The following is a 25027-nucleotide window of genomic DNA, read 5'->3' as shown; positions in this document are numbered from 1 at the left end:
GCCATGACAGGGTTGTGTGGTGTTGTGGTCGATGTTGTCCTGAAGGCTGGGGAGTTTGCTGTGAACAATGGTCTGCTTAAGGTTTGGTGGGTGTTTGAAGGTGAGAATTGGAGGCATGGTGAAGATCTTGGTGAGGTGCTCATCATCGTCAATAGTATGTTGAAAGCTGCGAAGAATATGGTGTAGTTTCTCCGTTCCCAGGAAGTACTGGACGGCGCAGGGTACCCTATTGGTTGTATCCTGTGTCTGTCTTCTGAGGAGGTCATTACAGTTTTTTCGCTGTGGCACATCAGAACTGGCGATCGATGAGTTGAGCATCATATCCCGTTCCTATCTTCAGGCGTCTGTCTCATTCGTCCTCATCCAAACCGATCCTGTGTATGCGTAGGGCTTGTCCATAGGAAATGGCTGTTTTAATATGTTAAGGGAGGAAGCTAGAGAAGTGCAGCATCATGAGGTTATCTGTGGGTAGAGGGAGGCACTGAGATGTCTGTCTTTGAAGGAGATGTGTGTGTCTAAGAACGAGACTGATTCTAAAGAGTAGTCTATGGTAAGTCTGATGGTGGGATGAAACTTGTTGATATCACTGTGTAGTTGTTTCAGTGATTCCTCGCCATGAGTCCAAAGGAAGAAAATGCTGTCAATATATCTTGTGTATAGCATTGGTCAGAGGTTCTGTGAAGCAAAGAGTTGTTGTTCAAACCTGTGCTTGAAAATGTTGGTGTATTGGGGTACAAATCTGGTCCCCATAGCTGTTCCGTGTGTCTGGATGGGGACCTGGTTGTCGAAAGTGAAGATGTTGCGGTCAAGGGTGAAACAAATGAGTTGTAGTGTTCATGTCGCACTACAAGTGACTACACCACACTATACACTCTCACACACACACACTCACACACACACCAACTCACACACACACACACACACTCACGCACACACTCATGCACACACACACACACTCACACACACACACACACACAGACACACACACAGACACAAACACACACACACACACATACACACACACACACCTGAAGAAAGAGTAATAAACCTGTTAGACCATAACCAGGTGTCACGTAATTTCTGACATTGTCTACCCCAGTCCAACACCAGCACCTCCACAATGTGGAACAGAATCATGGTAAATGGTTGCTTTTCAGTCTACAGAATGTTTGACAATGGTATTCCCAGGGGTTGGTGCTGGGATCACATTTTTTGATATATCTAAAGGTCTTGGCTATTGGGGTACAGGGTAAAACTTTCAAAATTTGCCCAACGTACTGACCTCAAAGGATTTGTAAACAAAGTTGATACCTGTTGACTGCAAAAGGACATAGGTAGGTTAGCAGAATGGGCAGACAAGTAGCATATTGTTTATTATGGAAGTTGTAATAGAAGCTGATAAGTGAAGTGTGGAGTGATATTTTATGGTAGAATAATAGGGCAAAACAAATATACTTAATAGCGCAGATCTAATGGGTGTGCAATGTTTGACAGACCTTGGGATTTGTAGCCATACTTTTTGAAAATGGCAGGAAATTGGGTTTTATTCATAGAGGTATTGGGTGGAAAAGTAGGGAAGTTCTGATGAGTCTTTATAAAGCTCTGGTTAGGTCCCAGCTAAAGTGTTGTGTCTTGTTCTATTCACCACACCTCACAAAGGATGTGAGGGTGCTGGCGATGGTGCAAAGGAGATTTACCGGAATGGTTTCAGTATGAAGAAATTGAATAAAAGGTTCGGGTGGAGAAGGCGGGGTCATTCTCTCTGGAACAAAGGAATTTGAACAGACATCTGTTGAGTTGTACAAGATCGAGACCTGTATGTTGATAGAAGACAAAGGAAAGCTGCTCCCAATATTATATCAAGGGCAGTAGCACTCATCTTACCTCCTCAGTTCTCATCTTTTGTCGATATTTGTACTACTGCTATAATGAGATTCATAAACTTGCTTAACAAACTTTCCTTCATTGTTCAGTCCTTTGAGTGTAGGAGTTGGGACATCATGTTGAGGTTGTACAGGATGTTGGTGAGGCCTCTTCTGGAATACTGTGTCCAGTTCTGGTCAACCTGTTACAGGAAGGATATCATTAAACTGGAGAGGATTTAGAAGAGATTTACCAGGATGTTACCGGATATGGAAGGTTTGAGTTATAAAAAAAGGTTGGATAGGCTGGTACTTTTTTTACTGAAGCATAGGAGGTTCAGAGGTAACCTTATAGTGGTTTACAAAATCATGAGGGATAAAGATAGAGTTAATCGCAGTTGTCTTTCCCCTAGGATGGGGTTTTCTAGCCTACGAGGCATATTTTTAACGTGAGAGGAGAGAGATTTAAAAAAGACATGAGGGGCACAATTTTTACACAGAAGGTGGTTTGCGTTTGGAATGAGCTCCCTGAGGAAGTGGTGGATATGGGTACAGTTACACTTAGATAGGTACATGAATAGGAAAGGTTTGGAGGGATAGGAGCAGGCAGGTGGAACTTGTTTAGTTTGGGATTACGTTCAGCATGGACTGGTTGGGCCGAAGGGTCTGTTTCCGTGCTGGATGACTCTATGACTGTAGGATCAGTGGACAAAGGGTTTATGATTTGGTGTTTATGATATGTGAGGAAGAACTTTCTAACCGTAGTGGTAATAAACTGGAACCTACTGCCTGTGAAAGTGAGGAATTTGGTGATGATCAGCAGCATCAAAAGGAAATCGAATACGCACTTGAGAGAAATAAACTTGTCAAGTTATTGGTATAAAGATGGAACTGACAGGATTTTCATCTCGACTTTCTGGATTAATGCCCCCTTCTGTACCACAATAACTCCATATAATGCCCAGTATGCAATGTAATAAGATAATTCAATCCAATCCATAACACGCAACATTAAATATATAATTAAATATATTTACCCTCCACTCTGGCAGAAACCTGTGTGATCTTCATGGGGCAAGTGATAAATCGGCATAAAATCGCAGGCCAATTTGGAAAAAAAATCTGGGAAATTAATCTCAAACCCTCAGGTGATTGAAGTGAATCCAGGAGAGTACTCTGGCTGAGATTAATATCATGCGAAGCCAGCTCTGTCACAGCAAGGAACAAATCCTGCTCCCACTCCAATACTGCGATTATGAACACGAAACAGGAATAGGCCACTCAGCCCCTCAGACCTGCTCCACTGTTCAATAAGATCATGGTTGCTCTGGTTGTAAACTTCCATCCATAGACCCTATTTACACGGCTCGCTAACACAGAAAGGTGACCAACATCATCAAAGACCCATCGCACCCCGATAATGATCCCTACAACCTCTTCCATCAGGCAGAAGATACAGAAGCCTGAACACACGCACCAGCAGGTTCAGGAACAGCTTTTTCTGGCTGTTATCAGACTGTTGGATGGACCCTCTAGTCTCAAATAATGTAACCTGCAATGTAACCTGTATCTTTCTGATCTGTACATCCTTTGCTTGCTGTGATCTGCCTGTACCACTCGTAAACAAAGCTTTTCACTGTATTTCGGTACATGTGACAATAAAATGAATCAAATCCACATTCTTGTCTACAGCCTGCTAAAGTTCCAGCCTCTTGCTTTATAAGAATCTATCCACTGCTGCTTTAAATCATATTTAGAGTTTCTGCTCCCATCACCTTTTCAGGATGAGAGTCCCAAAGATTCACAACCAGGAACAGGTTTTGCCCCATCTCTGTTCTGGTGGTGGAGTAGGGCAATGGGAGACTAACAAGAGGGAGAAATTGCTTCCAGGAGGGATGAGATGAAATTGCTGGAAGGCAAGGGGATGGGTTTGTTTTCTATTGTTTATTCATTCACAGGATGTGGGCATCACCAGTTGGTTTACTGCCCATCCCTAATTGCCCTGGAAAAAGGTGGTGGTGAGCTGCCTTCTTGAATTGCACCAGTTCTTGGGTTTTGGGGTGGGACCTACTGTGCTGTTAGGAAGGGAGTTCCAGGAATTTAATCGCGTGACAGTGAAGGAGCAGAGATACAATTGGATGGTCTATGACTTGTAGGGGAACTTGCAGGCAATGATGTTCCCATGTATCTGCCACCCTTGTCCCTTTAGGTGGTAGAGGTGCTGAGTTTGTATTAAAGTGCCTTAGTGAGATGCTACATCTATGTTGTAAACGGTACACATGATCATGACTGTGTGTCAGTGGTGAACAAAAGGAATTTTGGTTGTTGCTTTGTCCTGGATGGTGTCAAGCTTCTTGAGTGTTTTTGGAGCTGCACCCATCCAGGCAAGTAGAGACTCCTGCCCTGTGCCTTGTAGCTGATGGACCGGCATTGGGGAGTTGGGTTACACATCTCTATCATGCATGGTAAGCCATGCTATGTGTATGACTGGTCCAGTTAAGGTTCTGGTCTATGAGCATCCCTGGGAATGCGAAGGATGGTGATGGCATGGCAAGGGTGGATAAGTTGATGGAATTAGTTAAGTGTGGTAAAATAGCAGAACAATTATTTATTTATTTTAAAATTATTCTTTGTGCAGAAAATAACTTCACTAGATTTGAATGAAAATGTTTCAGAAAATGTAATTGGTGAACTAAAAGAACGCGTTGTTATGGTCTCAGCTGACATTATTACTGGACAAGACAGATCCCAGACTAACATAAAAGCAGAATACTGCACATGCTGGGAATCTGAAATAAAAACAAAATGCTGGAGAAACTCAGCATTTGTGAAGAGACAAATAGAGTTAGCGTTTCAACACTTAGAGTCATAGAGTTGTACAGCACGGAAACAGACCCTTTGATCCAACTCGTCCGTGCCAACCAGATATCCTAAATTAATCATTTGCCAATGTTTGGCCCTTATCCCTTTGAGCCCTTCCTATTCATGTACCCATTGAGATGCCTTTTAAATGTTGTAATTGTACCAGCCTCCACCATTTCCTCTGGCAGCCCATTCCATACATGCACCACCCTCTGTGTGAAAAAAGTTGCCCCTTAGGTCCCTTTTAAACCTTTCCCCTCTCACCTTAAACCTATGTTCTCTAGTTTTGGACTCCCCCAACTTGGATACTCACCCTATCCATGTCCCTCATGATTTCTTTGGAACTGGGCAGAGTAAGCTCCTTCCTTAAACGTTTGAACAACTGAGATTAGACGTTGTCAACTTCCAAGAACCCCTTCAGGGTTTTACTCAAACACCTCTAAGAATCAAAGTTAACAGACAGAGGCCATTCAGTCCATCATGCCTGTTCTGGCTCATCACATAGTGACAATCTCCTGCATTTTCTCCATAACCTTGCACATTATTTTTATCCAAATAATCATCCAATGCCCTTTGGTCTGAATCTTTGCTGTAACCTCTTTCTTAGCTTTTCAGAATGAACTCCTTTCTCTCGGAGAAACTCTTCCATGCCTCCAAACTCAACCAGCACTTCAGTGAACTGAAACCAAAAGCTTTCCAAGTTATGGGGTTTTCCTCCTAAACGAAAAGATATCCTGATTCTTCTAACTGAAAGCAAGCAAATGTACTTCACTATTTAGTCAGTCTGTTTGTAAAATTCTCCCAATAAAACAAATTTCCATTATCCCTCTCGGGACTGACTCCAGAAATACTACTAAGTTAATCATTAAACCCTCTCAAGCAAAACCCATATGCCACTTGTTTAAGGTACCATCTCTAAAATAAATGGTATTCCATAAGTTACACACTATATGTTGTAATATCAGGATTTGATTTCATTGATTTTATCTATTTTCATAGATTCATTCAGCATCAGGAGCGTTATATAACTTGTACCACAGTGACAAGTTTCGATTTTGTTAAAATCTTTGAACAGAATATCTGGAAACCATATATTCAGAAAAGAACTGTTGTAAGCTTCCTCTTTGTCTTCTTGAGTTCTCTGCCCAAATATAGGTGTAACCTACCACACCATGACCTTCACAACTGGTAGAGCAAGCCGCAGATGCTGAACGTGGGATTGCACTCTGCGTTTTTGGCACACTGATCCACACTGCCCATCCTGCCATCAAAGTCAACCAGCCCCCAGGCCTGAGTTGCTGCTTGCAACATTCATTTAGACTTGTGCGTTGTAGTCTGGAGCTATACATTATGATGGTGGAGGTTCCATCATATGGAAAGTACACTGGCTAACCAGGAATCTTTCCCACTCTCACCAGCTGCCATTGGTGTATGTCAGAAGGATTTGCACCTTGATATTCAACTTATTACAATAGCAAAATTTTAGAAGCATTGTGACAGACACTTGAGAATAGAGGGATACTGACCATGTGTAGGCAGATAGGATTAGTATAGAAAAGCATCATCGTTGGCGCACACATAGTGGGCTGAAGGGCCTGTTCCTGTGCTGTACTGTTCTACATTCTGTTAGGAACAGATCTTTCTTGGCCTCAAGCCCCATGAACCCAGAGATTAGCCATGGGAAATGCTGGCTTACAGGGATAGATTGGGGGAGGCATGGGGGTGGGTGTCGATATCCACTGTCCCCTACTGTCATAATAAAGATGCTATTTTGACCACAAATGTTGTACAGGTTTTTGCTAGTTCACAGAGAGATGAAAGATCAAATTTACTACTGAGAAATGTTAGATATTACAGATAGATTAAATAATGGGAATGCACAATGTTTCCACTCATTTTGAGGCTAATGTTTAGATCCAAAAGTTACGGGGTCAGCTCTTACAATGATAATGGGTTTCAAGGATTGTCAAACTTGAGTATTTACCATGAATAGAATCGAAGTAGAACTGAAGAACTCCTAACAGATCCTTAAAAAAAATATGGACTTGCTCTTGGTCTATTGAACAGGGAATCTAGTAATCCGGTGAAGCAATTAGAGAAACAAGACTAGACGCCGAGAAAGATCTGTTTCTAACAGAATGTAGAACAGTACAACGCAGGAACAGACCCTTCGGCCCACCAAATCTGTGCCAACCGTACACGGGAATGGGACGTTTAGTAGGTGTCCAGAGCTCACTGTGAGATTTGCAATACGTTGATTAGATGACCATACGGAACTGTGAGTTTAACATCTCCTGAATATATGATTGATCCTAAACCTGGTATCAGCCCATTTACCATCGCAACAAATACTACATTTCCTGACTTGTTATCAAATGTGTGGTGAAGAAAGACAATTCAACATAAGTTCTTTTCCCAGTACTAGTTAGTTATATTTTAGTTTACTTTGAGGCAGTAAGCAGAGCTGCCTTCTGAATTCTCACCATTTTGAAAATCCCATCAAACGGGGATTAACAGCAGCGATCTAACCTTACATTTTTACAGCAGGCCGCAAGGTTAAATTTTTAGTTCCTGTAAATGTCCCTATAAATATCAATCTTTTGTCTACGTACCTGTCGTTTTGACGTTTGGCCAATGGCGTGAAATGAAAAATTCTGGATCATCCATGTGTTAAGTATCACCCTTGATTTTTATTTCTGTCGACATTGAGATGTATAACAGAAGGCTGATCCAATGTCACCCAAAGTCGAAAGTACAACGTGATAATTGATCATTCAGCCTTGTCTCCAGAGCCCTATTTTATGGGGCACCTTTACTCTTTACCTGCAATCAACAATATTGCTTCTGACTGAATTTCACTATATTGTCCATACTTTCTCCAATCAATCTGGCTCCTTTAACATCAGTAGCCTGCTGTGTTACTGCTAACAGTGTAGGCTATTTAGTCCATTCAGACCAACCCTAGCAGGTGAAACTGTGATCTCTTTGCTGAATGTATTGCAGCATAGAACCAGTGCCTTAGAATATTAGAAATAAGAATAAAGACCTGTCTTGCCATTCAATATCATCATAGAATCACTACAGTGTGGAAGCAGGCCATTCAGCCCATCGAGTCCACACCTACCCTTTGAAGAGCAAGCCACCCAGACCCACCACCCTACCCTATTCCAGTAACACCTTATTTCCTATGGCTAATCCACCTAGTTTGCACATCCCTGGACACTATGGGGCAATTTAGCATGGCCAATCCACCCTAACCTGCACATCTTTGGACTGTGGGAGGAAACCAGAGCACCCGGAGGAAACCCACACAGACACGGGGAGAATGTGCAAACTCCACACAGACAGTCGCCCAGGGATGGGTCGAACCCAGGTCCCTGGTGCAGTGAGGCAGCGGCGCTTATCTCTGAGGCACTGTGCCACCCATATGTTTGATTTTATGCCTGAATCCAGTTAGATTTATCTTCCCTAAAAGGACATTAATCAACCAGATGGCGTTTTCCTGAAGGAAAAGCTGCATACTCTGGGAATTTTTTCACTGGAGCATAGGAGGTTGAGAGCTGATCTTATAGAGGTTATAAACTCATGAGGGATGTAGATAGGGTTAATGGTAGTTGTATTTTCTCTAGAGTGGGGGATTTCAAGACTAAGGGGCATGTTTTTAAGGTGAGTGGAGAGAGATTTAAAAAATGACATGAGAGGCAAATTTTTTACACAGAGAGTGGTTCGTGTGTGGAATGAACTTCCTGAGGAAGTGGTGGATGTGGGTACAATTATAATGTTTAAGAGACACTTGGATAAGTACATGAGTAGGAAAGGTTTGGAGGGATATGGTCCAGGAGCAGGTGGGACTGGTTTAGTTTGGGATTATGTTCGGTGTGGAATGGTTGGACCAAAGGGTCTGTTTCTGTGCTATATAACTCTATGACATAGTTTTATGGTCATCGTTAGACTCTTAATTCCAGATTTTTACTGAATTCAAATTCTACCATCTGCCATTGCAGGCATTGAACTCAGGTTTCCTGGATGTTACTTGGGTCTCTGGATTAATAGCCCAGCAAAATGCGACTTGGCCATCACCTCCCCCCCATTAATTATCTTAAGTTTCTCATTCTCTTTAGCTTTCCGATAATGAGAGAGGGAAGAAAGGAAAGCAAGCTTGATCTGACGGTGAATTACAGCAAGGTTAAAATAAAATAAATCAGTAATGCTTGCTGCCAATTCTATCCGAGTTAATCTGAGTGAGTTTTGTCCGTTAAAGAAATCTCAAATAGTGCTTCTCGACATTTGTGAATAAACCCGATCTGCTCCCCTGAAAAAATAATCAAACATCTGCAGAGCAGGTTACAGGATATTTGTGACTTTCTCATTGCTACTGGAGTCTAATTTCTCCAATTGTGCCTGCACTGATACCAGCTACTTAGAGGCCATTTCCAAATTACAGTAGCAGTTCCCTCTGGTAGCAGCAATTTATCATTACCATGGCTACTGGCATGTTGATAATGGTGTTTCTGTGACTTGGAGAAGACATTAGTGTCTAAGTGCTGAGACTCTGATACACTATAGCAGGGTCAGAGGCTACAGCATTAGTGACTGAGTAAAGTTGTGACGTCAACTATGTTTCCCTGTAGTTTTTCTTTCTTTATTCATTCACGCGATGAGGACATCGCTGGCCAGGGCAGCATTTATTACCCATCCATAATTGCCCAGAGGACAGTTAAGAGTCAACCACATTGCTGTGGGTCTGGAGTCACATGTAGGTCAGAATGGCAGTTTCCTTCGCTAAAGCACGTTAGTGAACCAGATGGGTTTTTCCGACAATCAACAATGGATTCGTGGTCATCAGTAGATTCCTAATTCCAGATGTTTATTGAATTCAAATTCCACCATCTGCCATGGCAGGATTTGAACCCAGATCTCCAGAACATTATCTGGGTCTCTGGATTAACAACCCAGCGATAATACCACTAGGCCATCGCCTCCCCCAACTAAGTGAAATATGCATGGTGGCTCAGTGGTCAGCAGTGCTACCTCACAGCACCAGGGACCTGGGTTTGATTCCAGCCTCAGACTGCTGTTTGTGTGGAGTTTGCACATTCTCCCTGTGTCTGTGTGGGTTTGCTCTGGTTTCCTCCCACAGCCCAAAGATGTGCAGGCTAGGGCAGATTGGCCATGCTAAATGGCCCATACTGTCCAGGGATGTGTAGGCTAGGTGGATTAGTCATGGGAAATGCTGGGTTACAGGGGTGGGGTGGGTCTGAATGGAAGCTCTTTAGTATGGACTTGATGAACCAAATGGCCTGCTTCCGCACTGTAGGGATTCTATGAAATATATTTTGATGAAGGTTCATAATATCTTATCACTGTTTAGGAACTAGGGTGGAGAAATTATGTACAGTATTAATTTTTGTTTGTATTACTATTGTGACAAAATGTACCTTGAAGAGGGATTTGTTCTGTCCTTGTTCTCTTGAAGAGGGGTATTCTAAATCTGGAGCTGACGTGTCTGCTCCATGGAAAGCTGGGTAAATAGCTTTGGGTTTTTTTTTAGGTAGACAAAAGAAACATGAGTGATGGAGTCAGGCTCACATAGACCCAAGGTTTTAGGTTTGCTTTCCATTGTTGAAGTTAGGGTTTTTGGAGTTGAAGCTGCTGGATACAGCTGTCTGCTGCTGCAAAAAGCTTGAGTTCTCTCTCTGCTGCTAGATTCATTCCATTGGTGTTCCTTCTGCAGGACTGGAGGTGATAGCAAGTGAAGAAAATCTGTTTTTGCTGAATTTGCCTTGGGAAAGAGTTATGGGATGCTGCTATGTTGGAACAATTGAGTCGCAGTTAAAATATATATTATTTTGTTAAATATTTCAATAGCATTAAAGTCATGCTAATTCTTTTTTTTTTTCGTTTCTGTTTTAACTGTGAAGAATAAAGTACGTTTTGATTGAAGCCTAGTAGTTTGGCCAATTAGCTCACATCTGGAATACAGTACAGTTGTAGAGTCATAGAGGCAGAAACAGACCCTTCAGTCCAACTCGTCCACACCAACCAAATATCCTAAATTAATCTAGCCCCATTTCCCAGCATTTTGCTCATTATCCCTCTAAACCCTTCCTATTCACGTACCCATCCATTTGCCTTTTAAATGTTGTAATTGTACCAGCCTCCACCACTTCCTTTGGCAACTCATTCCACACACGCACCACCCTCTGCGTGAAAACGTTGCCCTTTAGGTCCCTTTTAAATCTTTCCCCTCTCACCTTAAATCCACGTCCCTCTAGTTTTGGACACCCCCACCTTACACATACACTTGCCTTTAACTAAAATAAAAGTTAGGGTCTAAGCTATCTGCTTACTGCGTTTGGAGGGGGTTTGGTCTGGTCCATAACATTGTGTTGGACTGTGTAAAGAAGGGGAAAGGCCAGGTTTTATTTTACTTTTTGAGTTGGTACATCTCAGTGCTGGGGTCGTGTTCAGCTTGTTTTTACGTACATTTTTAGCGAGAGTTTACAACCTATCAGTAGAATTGGGTGAGGGGCTTAATAATATTTAGAAATATCAAGAAAATCAGGCCATTGCCACTGCCGCATATCAAACAATGATGAGGCAGAAGACAGGAAGGAGATAGAGAGCTTGGTAGTGCAGTGTAAAGATAACAAATTCTCCCCACAATGTCAGCAAAATTAAACAGCTGATCATCGACTTCAAGAAACAAGCAGGAGGACACGTCCCTATCTACATCAATGGCGCGAGGTTCAGAGGCTTGAGAGCATCAATTTCCTAGGAGTGACGATAAGCAACTATCTGTTCTGGACCACCCACATTGATGTGATGGTCAAGAAGGCACGACAACGCCTCTTCTTCCTCAAGAGGCTAAGGAAATTCAGCACGGCCACAAGGATTCTCGCTAATTTTTAGAGATGGACCATACAAAGCATTTTATCTGGGTGCATCATGCTTAAAACAGCAAAGGCTCTGCCCAGAACCATAAAAAACTACAGAAATGACCTAGCAAGCCACTCAGCTCAAGAACAGCCAGGCACTTGCAATAAATGCTAAGCACCCATGTCCTATGAGCGAATACCAAGAGAAGTCTGCAAAAAAGATACAAAGCAATAATCTCACAGCCAGAGCCAGAGGTACAAATGCTAAAACACGGGTAGACACACCCAGAAGCTGAGGTATGAATGGAAATGCTAAGCATATATATGGTCACTTTAACGTTTTAATGTTCTGTTGTTTGCATTTGAACTTTGACCTTTTCTCCCACAGATTACGTCCTCACCAGTGAAATTGCAACTCAAGATGGCTGCCTGTCAGCGCTAACTCAGTGCTCCTTGGATCCCGAGTGCATCCGGAAATTCCGCACCCTGCTGCGGTGCACAGCCCATCACGGGGTCGAGCCCTTCCGGCTGGCTGCCAGGAACGAATGTTTGACTGCTGCCCTCGGTCTCCAGGCCAATCAGCTCTACGCTTGCAAGTGCCAAAGAGGAATGAAGAAAGAGAAGAACTGCCTCCGGATTTACTGGACCATGCACCAAAGCCATGTCACTGGTACGTTGCAGCAGGGATAGATAAGGGAAATGAATCACCTATAGAAGATGGAAGTGGGAGGGAGCACTAGTGTGGGACAGGGAGGTGGAGATAAAAAGGAAGAGTTAGAGAGGGAAAGATCTACCTACCCCTCACCCTGTTGCACAGCAGACTGGAGAAAAATTGACACAGAGACGCATTTCATTTGTAGTGAGCCATATGGGAGTGGATTGTCCCCTTTTATATTATATGTGCATAAGAGTTGAGACTCAGATACTCCCATTTATTGTAAACTGTAAATGTAATGACATTGATTCTTGGAATTCACACAGTACAAGAAACTGACAGAGACCACTGAAAGCAAACAAGAATGACCCGACCTTTATCAATGTTAAAACCGAGCACGATTGGTTCAGAAAGCTCTTGGACTTGGCTCTAATCCAGGGCAGAGGGACGGGAGGAGCAGGTTTACAATTTAAAGGCCTGGCTGTGATTCCAGGCTGAATGGGCAGTGAGTCTCTGCACTCCTGATCAACATTAGTCATGGGGGCCAGCAAACAGAACTGGCAGCATCAATGTCCATGATACAGAGCAGAAATCCCACAAAAGGCAATTGAAATGGCAGAGTGGTGCATTAATTCCCTGGATTTCAGAGATTGCGGTGGAAGCAGATTATTGGGAGCAGGAAGATGCATCCTTGTTTGAATGAAGAGTGAAATTCCCTGTTTTTCCTTTCCTGTAGGTTACGATGATTTGGAAACATCACCCTATGAGTACTCGATGCCTGGTTCGTCCTTGGTCTTGGACTATGGTAGACTTGCCTCTTTGGTGTCAGGTACTGCACTCTGTCAAATGTGATTGAATGCTACGTTCTAGGAATGCAGCATTAGGTGTACGACACCAAGTTAGACCACCAAGAATCTTACTGGGGGGAGACTGAACCCACTTGCCCAATGAGTGAGCAAATTTCCTGCTAATCGGTTTCAGATGATTTCTCAATAAATGTTGTGATATGACAATCATTAAATGTTCAGGTGACAGTGCCAACAGGTATCAGTGACCTGCAGAATATTGCAGTTCGACCAACAAGAGCTGGGATTTTAACAAAATGCCACACGCTGTTCTTGACTTGGAACTGCGTCACTATCCTTTCAATGTTACTGGATAAAGCCCCCTTCTGAGAAGCGCTGTGGATCGGGCCTAGCTCCCCAACACCACCACCTTCACTGGGCCAGTGATTGATGGGTAATGATTACTGGCTGTAGCAATGATGCCAATCTCCCAAGCTCAAATTTAAAAAAAAAACCTACAAGTCCTATGCAGAACAAGATCCAATTAAAATTGAGAAGATACCGTAATTAATTTTACCAGGTTTATCGTCACCTACATTATTAATTTATTGTATAATTAATCCTTGATTACATTCCAGCCCTTGGCTCATTCACTAGGGATTCGGTCGTTGATATGTATAATTTGTAACCATTTCATTAGATTGCCACTGCCATGCATCCATTATTCAACACTCATTCTATCTAAACTGCTTGATGAGATTTGCTGATTAAGTTACTACATCAGGCCATTAAAACCAATTGTGTAAATGGGTTCAAGAGACAAGTATGAAGGCTTTCGAAGAGTAAATGTTTGAAGGATATGGAGTTATAATGTGTTAATAAGGAGTGAAATTTCTAAGCATGATGGCTAGTTCACTCAGTTTCTGATTGGAACTATTACATTGAAGTCATAGAAATTTGATCTATCTCTCCCAATGAAATTTCCTTTGGCTAATGCTAACTGCATTTCTCCCTCATTTATTTAGCCAGCTTTCCCATATAGGCACACTGTTCACCTCCATGAAGTTGCAAACTTTACTTTCTAATCACTGACTCGGTAAATATGTTTTGCCCGAATTCTTTATTGGATTTCCTGGTGACCACCTTAAAATTATGGTCTGTAATTTTGAACTCTACAACGATGGGTCTAGAAGTTCGCGTCTACTCTATTGAACAGAAACAAAAATTGTTGAAAAATCTCGGCCAGTCTGGCAGCATTTGTGGAGATAAACAGAGTTAATGCTTCGGGTCCAGTGACCCATCTTCAGAGCACTTCAAAACGTCAGGTTCTGATGAAGGGTCACTGGACCCAAAATGTTAACCCTGCTATCTCTTCACAGATGCTAAGGTCGTGTTGCAGCTGTATAAAACATTGGTGAGGCCACTTTTGGAATACCGCATTCATTTCTGGTCTCCCTGCTATAGGATGGATGTTGTGAAACTTGAAAGGGTTCAGAAAAGATTTACAAGGATGTTGCCAGGGTTGGAGGGTTTGAGCTATAGGGAGAGGCTGGGGCTATTTTCCCTGGAGCATCAGGGGCTGAAGGGAAACTTTATAGAGGTTTATAAAATCATGAGGGGCATGGATAGGGTGAATAGCCGAGGTCTTTTCCTTAGAGTGGATGAGTCAAAAACTAGCAGGGTTAGGTTTAAGGTGAGAGGGGAAAGATTTAAAAAGGGGCAACATTTTCACGCAGATGGTGGTGCGTGTATGGAATAAGCTGCCAGAGGAAGTGGTGGAGGCTGGTACAATTACAACATCTAAAAGGCATCTGGATAGGTGCATGAATAGAAAGGTTTCAGAGGGATAGGAGCCAAGTGCTGGCAAATCGGACTAGATTTATATAGGATATCTGGTCGGCATGGACGGGTTGGACTGACGGGTCTGTTTCTGTGCTGTACATCTCTATGACTCTATAACTGTATGCTGCCAGAACTGCCGAGCTTTTCCAGAAATTTCTGTTTCTGTTTCTGGTTTCCAGCATCCACAGTTCTTTGATTTTTCTACGTCACTGAATGCTTCCATAATTGGAAGGACCAATATCTGTCACCTATCAGGCTTCTAATTTCTAGGGGGAAAGGTTCCCAAGTGTTTCCAAATAGTTATAACATCGTGATTCTAGTATTGTGCAAATCCATTTTTTGCAAATACTCCAGTGCTTCTGTGTCCTTTTAATAAATGGAGACCAGAACACAATACCAGTGGGAGGTGCTGGGAGGAGAACGAGAGGATATCTGTTTGCAAGTGTAACAAAAGTGATAATGGTTATTTCTGGGAAGAGTACGGCTGAGCATATTACGATATCTGCTCACCCATAGATAAGTTAATATTAAAACAAAACTATAAAAATGTTAATCTCAAAAATGGGTAGAGAGAGATTCCAATCTCCATCGTCATGAGGAGAACAGTGTAGCTGGATTGTAGCGATTCTGAATCTCCAGTTTGATTTAACACTTGCATTTATCTATAAAAACTGAGCAGATTTGATGTTGCATTCTATTGGTTCTGATCCGAATGGATGACAGTCATGTTTCTGTGCTGTTGTCGCCTTGTTTCCCAGAAGGACCCAAAGTTCAAGCACCTTCTAAAGTTAACCATTGCTTAGACGCTGCTCAAATGTGCAATGTCGACGACACTTGCAAGCTGTTCCGCACCGAATATGCCAAGTACTGCCTCAAGCCTGCCTCCAGATACGGCTGCAACAGACTTAAGTGTCGCAAGAGCCTTCGCCGCTTTTTTGACTTTGTGCCAGAGGAATACAAATACCCATTCCTTTTCTGCCCATGCAAAGACAGTGCATGTGCTGAACGTAGGCGCCAAACCATTGTCCCGACCTGCTCCTTCGAGGAACCCGAAAAACAAAACTGTCTCAGTCTACAGGACGCGTGCAAGACGGATCTCATTTGCAAGTAAGCATGCTGTCTCATGGAATTAAGTTGGCAACTCCGGGGAATTTGGAAGGAAAAAAATACGAGAGGAATTACGGATGATGGAAGACGATCGCACGGTATAATCTGTGCAGTGGTTAGCTTCAAAGCCCTTCCTACTGAGTAGAAACTCAATGAGCCAACTTGCTTTTCATTTGCTTTTGTTGAAATTCCGTTCACTGCCACTGTAGAGCATTCCCCAATGGCCTTGTCATTCACTCCCAACGTACTGAATTTCAGGGATCGAACCTTTTCCCAAACACGTCAATTATGTAGAAATTCAATGGGTCACACCATTCCCTTGCATGCTACAGAATTCCCAACGCCTATTGGTTTTTCTACCAGTTGCTGGATGAATAAGTATATAAGCAGTTCCACAGCAGATTCTTGTGTCACCGTGGTAGTGACCCTACCTCTGAGCTAGGAGGCCCCGGTCAGGTCCCAGAGATGTGTAATAGCATCTCTCTGAGCAAGCTGATTAGAAAATATCTATAAGGACCTCTGTGCATATAGCCATCACCAGGCTCCCTATATTTTCTTATTAATACCCTTTCAGTACTCTGTTCAGATGGCTTCAGGTTCTACCATCCAACCATAAACAAAGACCTGTATGCTGACCTGTGGAGAAATTTGGACAGTCCTCTGTGGTTATTGAAGAAGCCTCCTGTATATGAATCACTGATGGATTGTTTTCACTGTAAATATAAGCTCCTGTTAATGCAAATCCTCCATAATCCAACCATTGGTCCACCAAGAATAATATCTTGCTTTTTGTTTTGGCAGATCCCGACTGGTGGACTTTCAGACTAACTGCCAACCATCCCCAAGATCTGCCAGCAGTTGTTTCCGAGAAAATTATAATGCCTGCCTTCAGTCTTACACGGGCCTCATTGGTAAAATACTCTGGTCTTTACAGACTCACTGAAGCCTAACAGTGAGAAGGAGGCCGTTCAGCTCAGTGTATTCACATCGGTTCTTCAAATGAACGTCACTACCTGGTGCCAATCTCCTACATTCTCCCCACAACCTCACTCAATTTTTAGATCCAAATGATCAACACTATACCAGTGGTGGGGGTGCTGGGAGGACATCTGTTTGCAAGTGTAACGAAAGTGATATTTATGGGAAGGGTATGGCTGAGCGTATCATGATGTGTGCTCACACGTAGATGATTTACTGTTAAAACAAAACGATAAAAATGTTAATCTCAAAAATGGGTAGAGAGAGATTCCAATCTCCATCGCCGCATGGAGGACAATGTGACCTCTCAAATGCCTCATTTGAACCTGCCTCCACCATATGTTCTAGCCCCTAATTACTCGCTTTGTGAAAAAAGATTTTCCTCAGCTTTACACTTGCTACTTTTACAGGTCACTTTAAATTTATGCCGTTTTGCTCTTGTTCCTTTCACGAGCAGGAATAATTTCTCCTGATCTGCTTTATCCAGCCTGCTCGCAATTTGCCAAATCTCTATCAAATCTCCTCTCAGCCTCCGAGGAGAACAATCCCAACTTCTCCAATCTGTCCTCATCCCGCTGAAATAATAAACAAAAGAATACTGTGGATGCTGTAAATCAGAAATGAAAACAGAAGTTGCTGGAAAAGCTCAGCAGGTCTGGCAGCATCTGCGAAGAGAAAATCAGAGTTAACGTTTTGGGTCCGGTGACACTTCCTGCTTCCTGAAGTTCCTTGTCCATGGAAGCATTCTTGTCGGCCCTTTCTGAACTTGGCTGGATGGAGTGTGTCCTGACTCTTGAGAAGCAAGCAATGGTCCACCCACCGATGTGTGGAAGTTTCGATCTGATTTCAGGCTGGATCTCTCAGTCCTGTGGCGATGGTTTGGAGGCGAGAAGGATCATAAGGTTACAGAGGATGGCATCAGAAAGGGAACCTGCTGCCTTCATACTACAGCGAGTGGTTACCAGCAGCTGGCACATCAGTGTATCGCTGCCAATGGAGCCTCTTGAGAGGCAGTGGCTGATGTTCAATACCATTGGCTGCCAATGGAGACTGCTGAGGCTCTGATTGAGTCAGAACCCGGGCAAGGGAGCCCATCTTCAACTGTACGTGGCTGGCAAAAGGCCGGTGCCTTAGGGCCCCCTCCTGACGGAGTGAGGACAACCCACCCGAATTTCATCTCCCTCACACCGGTCTGAGAAACTCAGCCTGACTCAACTCCTAAAGCCCAATGTTTGTAGGAAATTCTTGAATGGGCAAAAACGACAAGTCTGCCTGAGAATGTGGTGGAAGCAGGTTCATTCGATGCATTCAAAGGGGAATTCGACTGTTATGTGCAGCGCAGAAACATACAGGGTTGTGGAGAGAAAGCAGGAAGCTGGCATCACAAGACTTGCTCTCTTGGAGAGCTAGTGCCGACATGGACTGAGTGGTCTCCATTGTCATAATTCTGCATTGTAAAGCCACATGCTTATGATTTTGCTGGAAATAATCTGAGACCTTGGCAACATAAGAATTACTGCATCATCATCCTATTTTGGACACATGATACAACCCTTAATGGAACTGTAACAAAATGGCCCAGAATTTCCGACGGCTAGATGTAGCATACATTGGGATTGGGCCATCAGGACCAGATTGAAACTCAGACTGCACTGACCCTGGGGGAGTTAGTTGGGAAATTGAATTTTCTGATTGGCAGTTCCCCTGTGTCTGACATATTATTTCTTTATCTTCCTAATTTATACAATGTTGAAGTTTTACTTTATTTCTCTATTTTAATACCTAAGATTTGTACCTAGGCACTAGGTTTCACCTTCAGTTGGGGTTTTCACAGACTGATTCATCACCCTTCACTAATAGCATTATGCCTATTGTCTGCTTGAGGGGGTATCCTTCTACATGGGGGCAATCCATACCCTCTGGGAGGAGTCCATTCAAACGCATAGACTCATGATGCTGAGACAATCCCCTACCTTCTCCATCAGTGGGCCTATCCTGTCAGGCTCTGGCAAGCACTCCCCATTAACCTTACTCCCACCCCTCCATGACTGATCCTCCCCTCCCACTGAGGGCTGAAATTCCCACAGTGGCTCCCAGCGGCACTATTGGTATGGGGTTGGGGGATTGGGGGGTGGGGGTTGGGGGGGATCTACCAGTTCCTGATGGGCCTACAGCTCCCGAAGGTGGGGAATTCCTCCAAAGGATAGCAATGACCCTCATTCTGAGCAGGGTGGCATTGGATGTTGCCTGGGATGAGATGTCTCAATTACGAGGAGAGACTGGATAGGCTGGGTCTGTTTTCCTTAGAGCACAGGAAGCTGAGGGGGATCTGACTGAGGAATACAAAGTTATGAGAAGCACAGACAGAGTAGATCGTGAGAATCTTTACCCCATCGCAGACGTGTCTAAGACCAGAGGATGTAAGTTTAAGGTGAAGAGTATGCGGTTTAAAGGAGCCCTGAGGAAAAATCTTTCACCCATAGGGTGGCAGAAACATGGAACGTGCTTCCTGAGTGGGTGGTGGAGGCAGGTACTATCACAAAATTTAAGAAGCATCTGAATGGGCACTTAAAATGCCACAATATCGTAGGCTATGAATAAAGTATAAGTAAATGGAGTTAGTGCAGTTTGGTGTTTGTTGGTCTGCATAGACATTTTGGGCCGAAAGGCCTGTTTCTATGCTGCATGACTCAATCACTTTAGAGTGGGTCCAAAAGATGCAGTAGGCCACAGTGAGGTGTTCCTGGATCTCCAGCCGGGAGTAGGCCCATCCCTATTTAGAGTCATACAGCACGGAAACAGACCCTTCGGTCCAACTCGTCCATGCTGAACATAATCCCAAACAGAACTAGTCCCAGATAACAAGGTGTAGAGCTGGATGAACACAGCAGGCCAAGCAGCATCATAGGAGCAGGAAGGCTGACGTTTCGGGCCTAGACCCTTCATCAGAATTGGGGGAGGGGAAGGGGGTTCTAAAATAAATAGGGAGAGAGGGGGAGGCGGATAGAAGATGGATAGAGGAGAAGATAGGTGGAGAGGAAACAGACAGGTCGAAGAGGCGGGAATGGAGCCAGTAAAGGTGAATGTAGGTGGGGAGGTCCCCACCTCTTCGACCTGTCTGTTTCCTCTCCACCTATCTTCTCCTCTATCCATCTTCTATTCGCCTCCCCCTCTCTCCCTATTTATTTCAGAACCCCCTTCCCCTCCCCCATTTCTGAAGAAGGGTCTAGGCCCGAAACGTCAGCCTTCCTGCTCCTATGATGCTGCTTGGCCTGCTGTGTTCATCCAGCTCTACACCTTGTTATCTCAGAATCTCCAGCATCTGCAGTTCCTACTATCTCTAAACTAGTCCCACCTGCCTGCTCCTGGCCCCTATCCCTCCAAACCTTTCTTAGTCATGTATTTATGCAAATGTCTTTTAGATGTTATAATTGTGCCCAAATCCACCACTTTCTCAGGAAGTTCATTCCACACACAAACCACCCTCTGTGTAACAAATTTGCCTCTGTGTCTTTTTTAAATCTCTCTCCTCTCACCTTAAAAATGTGTCCCTGGTCTTGAAATTCCCAATCCTAGGGAGAAAACACCCAAAATTAACTTTATCTATACCCCTTTTATAAACCTCTATAAGGTCACCTCTCAACCTCCTACACTCCAGTGAAAAGAGTCCCAGCCTATCCAGCCTTTCTTCATAACTCAAACCTTCCATACCCAGCAACATCCTGGTAAATCTCTTCCGAACCCTCTCCAGCTTAATAATATCCTTCCTCTAACTGGGCAACAAGAACTGGATGCAGTATTCCAGAAGAGGCCTCACTAATTTTCAGTAAAACCTCAACATGTTTTAAACTCCACCTCTGATTCAAATTCAAGCCTCAGGCAGTGATCACAGATCTAGCAATTCTATGTCTTACTTAAGTGAAGATTTGAACTTGACCTCAATGGTTAACCAGTCGAAGTTGTGCATTTGTTACACATTCTATCTTTGGAGTTTGATGTTCAACAGGGACTATTTTACAGAAGTCTGTGCACCTCTTGTATCCTACAGGCACTGCCCTAACACCAAACTATGTGAGTAACACCAGCTCCAACATCTCTATATGGTGCACGTGTGTCAACAGTGGAAATCAACGTGAGGAGTGTGAGGTGTTACTCAACCTTTTCACAAGCAACAACTGTCTCAGTAAGTCCATTAATGCGGTAAAGGTGATTTACTCTGAAGCCTTTGCTCAGAATTGAATAAGGGCAGCCCCCAGCCATTTTCACTCCAATTGTTTTATCCTCCAGTTCCTGTGGGGATGATTTTGGAATCCACCCCTCTCCCGGAGAAAGTGAGGTTCGGAGCACATGACCTAACACCCCAAGGCTAGAAGGATTGAGTTCCGACCTGCTGCTTAGGTTAATTGCTCCGTAATCAACAGTTTAGTCTGTCATGCATCTTGGCCACTGAGTTCGAAACCCAGGGTTTGTCACTCCAGGGCCTGCTGGTCGTGGGAAATGTGTTCATAGCATGGCCAAAGAGATTGTTGTCAGTTGTGGATCCTTCCAGTTTCCTGAGAACGGATGGTTAGATCGGGAAGTCTTCCTGGTCAACTTCTTCCAGAAGGTAATGATAAACTCCCGAGCATAATTACGTACCAATATAAATCCAATGGAAGTGTTATGTCCCCAACACCTTCTCCAGGCTTGGTACCCAGAGGAAGAGAACATCTAATGGAGTGCGAGACAACAAGGTGCAGGGCTGGATGAACACAGCAGGCCAAGCAGCATCATAGGAGCAGAGAGGCTGACGTTTCGGGCCTAGACCCTTCATCAGAAAAGGGGGAGGGGAAGGGGGTTTTGAAATAAATAGGGAGAGAGTGGGAGGCGGATAGAAGAGGGATAGAGGAGAGGATAGGTGGAGAGGAAACAAACAGGTCGAAGAGGCGGGGATGGAGCCAGTAAAGGTGAGTGTAGGTAGGGAGTTAGGAAGGGGATAGGTCAGTCCAGGGAGGACGGACAGGTCAAGGGGGCGGGATGAGGTTGGTCGGTAGGAGATGGAGGTGCGGCTTGAGGTGGGAGGAGGGGATAGGTGGGAGGAAGAACAGGTTAGGGAGGCAGGGACGAGTTGGACTGGTTTTGGGATGCGGTGGGGGGAGGGGAGATTTTGAAACTTGTGAAATCCACATTGATACCATTGGGCTGCAGGGTTCCCAAGCGGAATATGAGTTGCTGTTCCTGCAACCTTCGGGTGGCATCGTTGTGGCACTGCAGGAGGCCCAGGATGGACATGTCGTCTGAGGAATGGGAGGGGGAGTTGAAATGGTTCGCGACTGGGAGGTGCAGTTGTTTGTTGCGAACCGAGCGTAGGTGTTCTGCAAAGCGGTCCCCGAGTCTCCGCTTGGTTTCCCCGATGTAGAGGAAGCCACACCGGGTACAGCGGATGCAGTATACCACATTGGCAGATGTGCAGGTGAACATCTGCTTGATGTGGAAAGTCTTCTTGGGGCCTGGGATGGGGGTGAGGGAGGAGGTATGGGGGCAGGTGTAGCACTTCCTGCGGTTGCAGGGAAAAGTGCCGGGTGTGGTGGAGCTGGAGGGGAGTGTGGAGCGGACAAGGGAGTCACGGAGAGAGTTGTCCCTCCGGAAAGCAGATAAGGGTGGGGAGGGAAAGATGTCTTTGGTGGTGGGGTCGGATTGCAGATGGCGGAAGTGTCGGAGGATGATGCGTTGGTTCCGGAGGTTGGTGGGATGGTACGTGAGGACGAGGGGGATTCTTTTTTGGTTTTTATTGCGTGGACGGGGTGTGAGGGATGAGGTGCGGGAGATGTGGGAGACACGGTTGAGGGCGTTCTCGACCACCGAGGAGGGGAAGTTACGGTCCTTGAAAAACGAGGACAACTGAGATGTACGGGAGTGGAATGCCTCATCCTGGGAGCAGATGCGGCGGAGGCGAAGGAATTGGGAATAGGGGATAGCATTTTTGCAGGAAGGTGGGTGGGAGGAGGAGTATTCTAGGTAGCTGTGGGAGTCGGTGGGCTTGAAATGAATATCGGTTTCGAGGTGGTTGCCCGATATGGAGACAGAGAGGTCCAGGAAGGGGAGAGAGGTGTTAGAGATGGTCCAGGTAAAGTTAAGGTTGGGGTGGAAGGTGTTAGTGAAGTGTATGAACTGTTCGAGCTCCTCGTGGGAGCACGAGGCGGCACCGATACAGTCATCAATGTAACGGAGGAAGAGGTGGGGTTTAGGGCCGGTGTAGGTACAGAAGAGGGATTGTTCCACGTAACCTACAAAGAGGCAGGCGTAGCTTGGGCCCATGCGGGTACCCATGGCTACCCCCTTTGTCTGTAGGAAGTGGGAGGAATTGAAAGAGAAGTTGTTGAAGGTGAGGACGAGTTCGGCTAAGCGGATGAGGGTGTCAGTGGAGGGGGACTGGTCGGGCCTGCGGGACAGGAAGAAGCGGAGGGCCTTAAGGCCATCTGCATGGGGAATGCAGGTGTAGAGGGACTGGACATCCATGGTAAAGATGAGGTGTTGGGGACCGGGGAATTGGAAGTTCTGGAGGAGGTGGAGGGCGTGGGTGGTGTCACGGACATAGGTAGGGAGTTCCTGGACCAAGGGGGAGAAAATGGAGTCGAGATAGTTGGAGATCAGTTCGGTGGGGCAGGAGCAGGCGGAGACAATGGGTCGACCAGGGCATTCAGGTTTGTGGATTTTGGGAAGGAGATAGAAGCAGGCAGTGCGAGGTTGGGGAACGATGAGGTTGGAGGCCGTGGGTGGGAGGTCACCTGAGGTGATGAGGTTGTGGATGGTTTGCGAGATGATGGTTTGGTGCTCAGGGGTGGGGTCATGATCAAGGGGGCGGTAGGAGGAGGTGTCGGAGAGTTGGCGTCCGGCCTCGGCGATGTAGAGGTCAGTGCGCCATACTACAACTGCACCTCCCTTGTCTGCGGGTTTTATGGTGAGGTTGGGATTGGAGCGGAGGGAGCGGAGGGCTGCATGTTCTGCGGGGGAGAGGTTGGAGTGGGTGAGAGGGGTGGAGAGGTTGAGGTGATTGATGTCTCGACGGCAGTTGGAGATGAAGAGGTCGAGGGAGGGTAGGAGGCCTTGGGGTGGTGTCCAGGAGGAGGGGGTGTGTTGGAAGCGGGAGAAGGGGTCAGTAGAGGGAGGGTTAGGTTCACGGTTAAAGAAGTAAGCGTGGAGGCGGAGTGCGTCTATTCGAGGCCAGTAACACAGTGGACATTATTCCAGCTATTTTACTTCAGCCTTTAGTCATAAGAAAAGCTTTCACTGTTAACGTCTGGTCACCATCCTGACTTGGAAATGTATTGCCTTCAGTGTCGCTGGGTCAAAGTCCTGGAACTCCTTCCCTAACGACATGGTGCATCTACCCACAGCAGCTCAACAAAGCAGCTCACTATCACCTTCCCCCTGGGGCAAATAGAGACAGGCAATAATAGCTGGCCCAGTCAGTGACACTCACAATCCACAAGCAAATAAAATAATGTCACCTTGCTGAGACTTTTTTCATGCCTTTGTTAAGGTTAAGAGAAACAGATGGTGGCCTGTTAATTGTCTTAGAGCACATATAGATTGGGAGACAGGGTGGAGAATGAGAGGGATATGAGAATGAGAGCAAGAGAGTAAGTTATCTCCCCCAAAGGAGAGTCTTGGTTTCTATCGCATCAGCCAGCTTGATTTCTATTAACAATGGCCTCACTGCTTCCTATCCCTAATCTCTTTCAGACCTGCAGTCCTTCTGTTTCCTGTGTATCTCTTAATTTTCATTTCTTCGCCATTGGCAGCTGAACTCGCAGATGCCTGGATTCAAAGCTTTGGAATTTCCTTCCTAAACTCTCCATATCTCCGTGTCCCTCTGTCTTGTGGCTTGGGGTGTAGTGATTCATGTAATGAGGACCTACATTCCAAACCATGGGATCCAATTAGCTTTAATAATAGAAAGCATAGAATCCCTACAGTGTGGAAGCAGCCCATTCAGCCCATTCAATCTATACCAGCCCTTCAAAGATCATCCCACCTAGTCCCACTCCCCTACCCTATCCCTGCCACCTGCATTTC

The 25027-nt window shown here is 44.9% G+C and overlaps 1 protein-coding gene across 2 annotated transcripts in view; it reads left to right on the top strand.

Annotated features, from left to right (window-relative positions):
• The window catches only part of LOC109924043 (GDNF family receptor alpha-4-like), a 43840-nt gene that overhangs the window by 14400 nt on the left and 4413 nt on the right, over nucleotides 1-25027 (top strand). Inside the window, exons 2-6 of one of the 2 annotated variants that reach the window (XM_048603714.1) lie at nucleotides 11991-12272; nucleotides 12994-13086; nucleotides 15643-15991; nucleotides 16793-16902; nucleotides 21018-21152. In XM_048603714.1, the coding sequence (XP_048459671.1) occupies nucleotides 11991-12272; nucleotides 12994-13086; nucleotides 15643-15991; nucleotides 16793-16902; nucleotides 21018-21152 (969 nt within the window). The remainder of the gene's footprint in view (nucleotides 1-11990; nucleotides 12273-12993; nucleotides 13087-15642; nucleotides 15992-16792; nucleotides 16903-21017; nucleotides 21153-25027) is intronic. The other variant, XM_048603715.1, reaches the window with a different exon arrangement.

The sequence above is a fragment of the Rhincodon typus genome, chromosome 12 (assembly GCF_021869965.1).
Source record: "Rhincodon typus isolate 14 chromosome 12, sRhiTyp1.1, whole genome shotgun sequence".
NCBI lineage: Eukaryota > Metazoa > Chordata > Chondrichthyes > Orectolobiformes > Rhincodontidae > Rhincodon > Rhincodon typus.
This window is presented reverse-complemented; position numbering and strand designations above follow the sequence as displayed.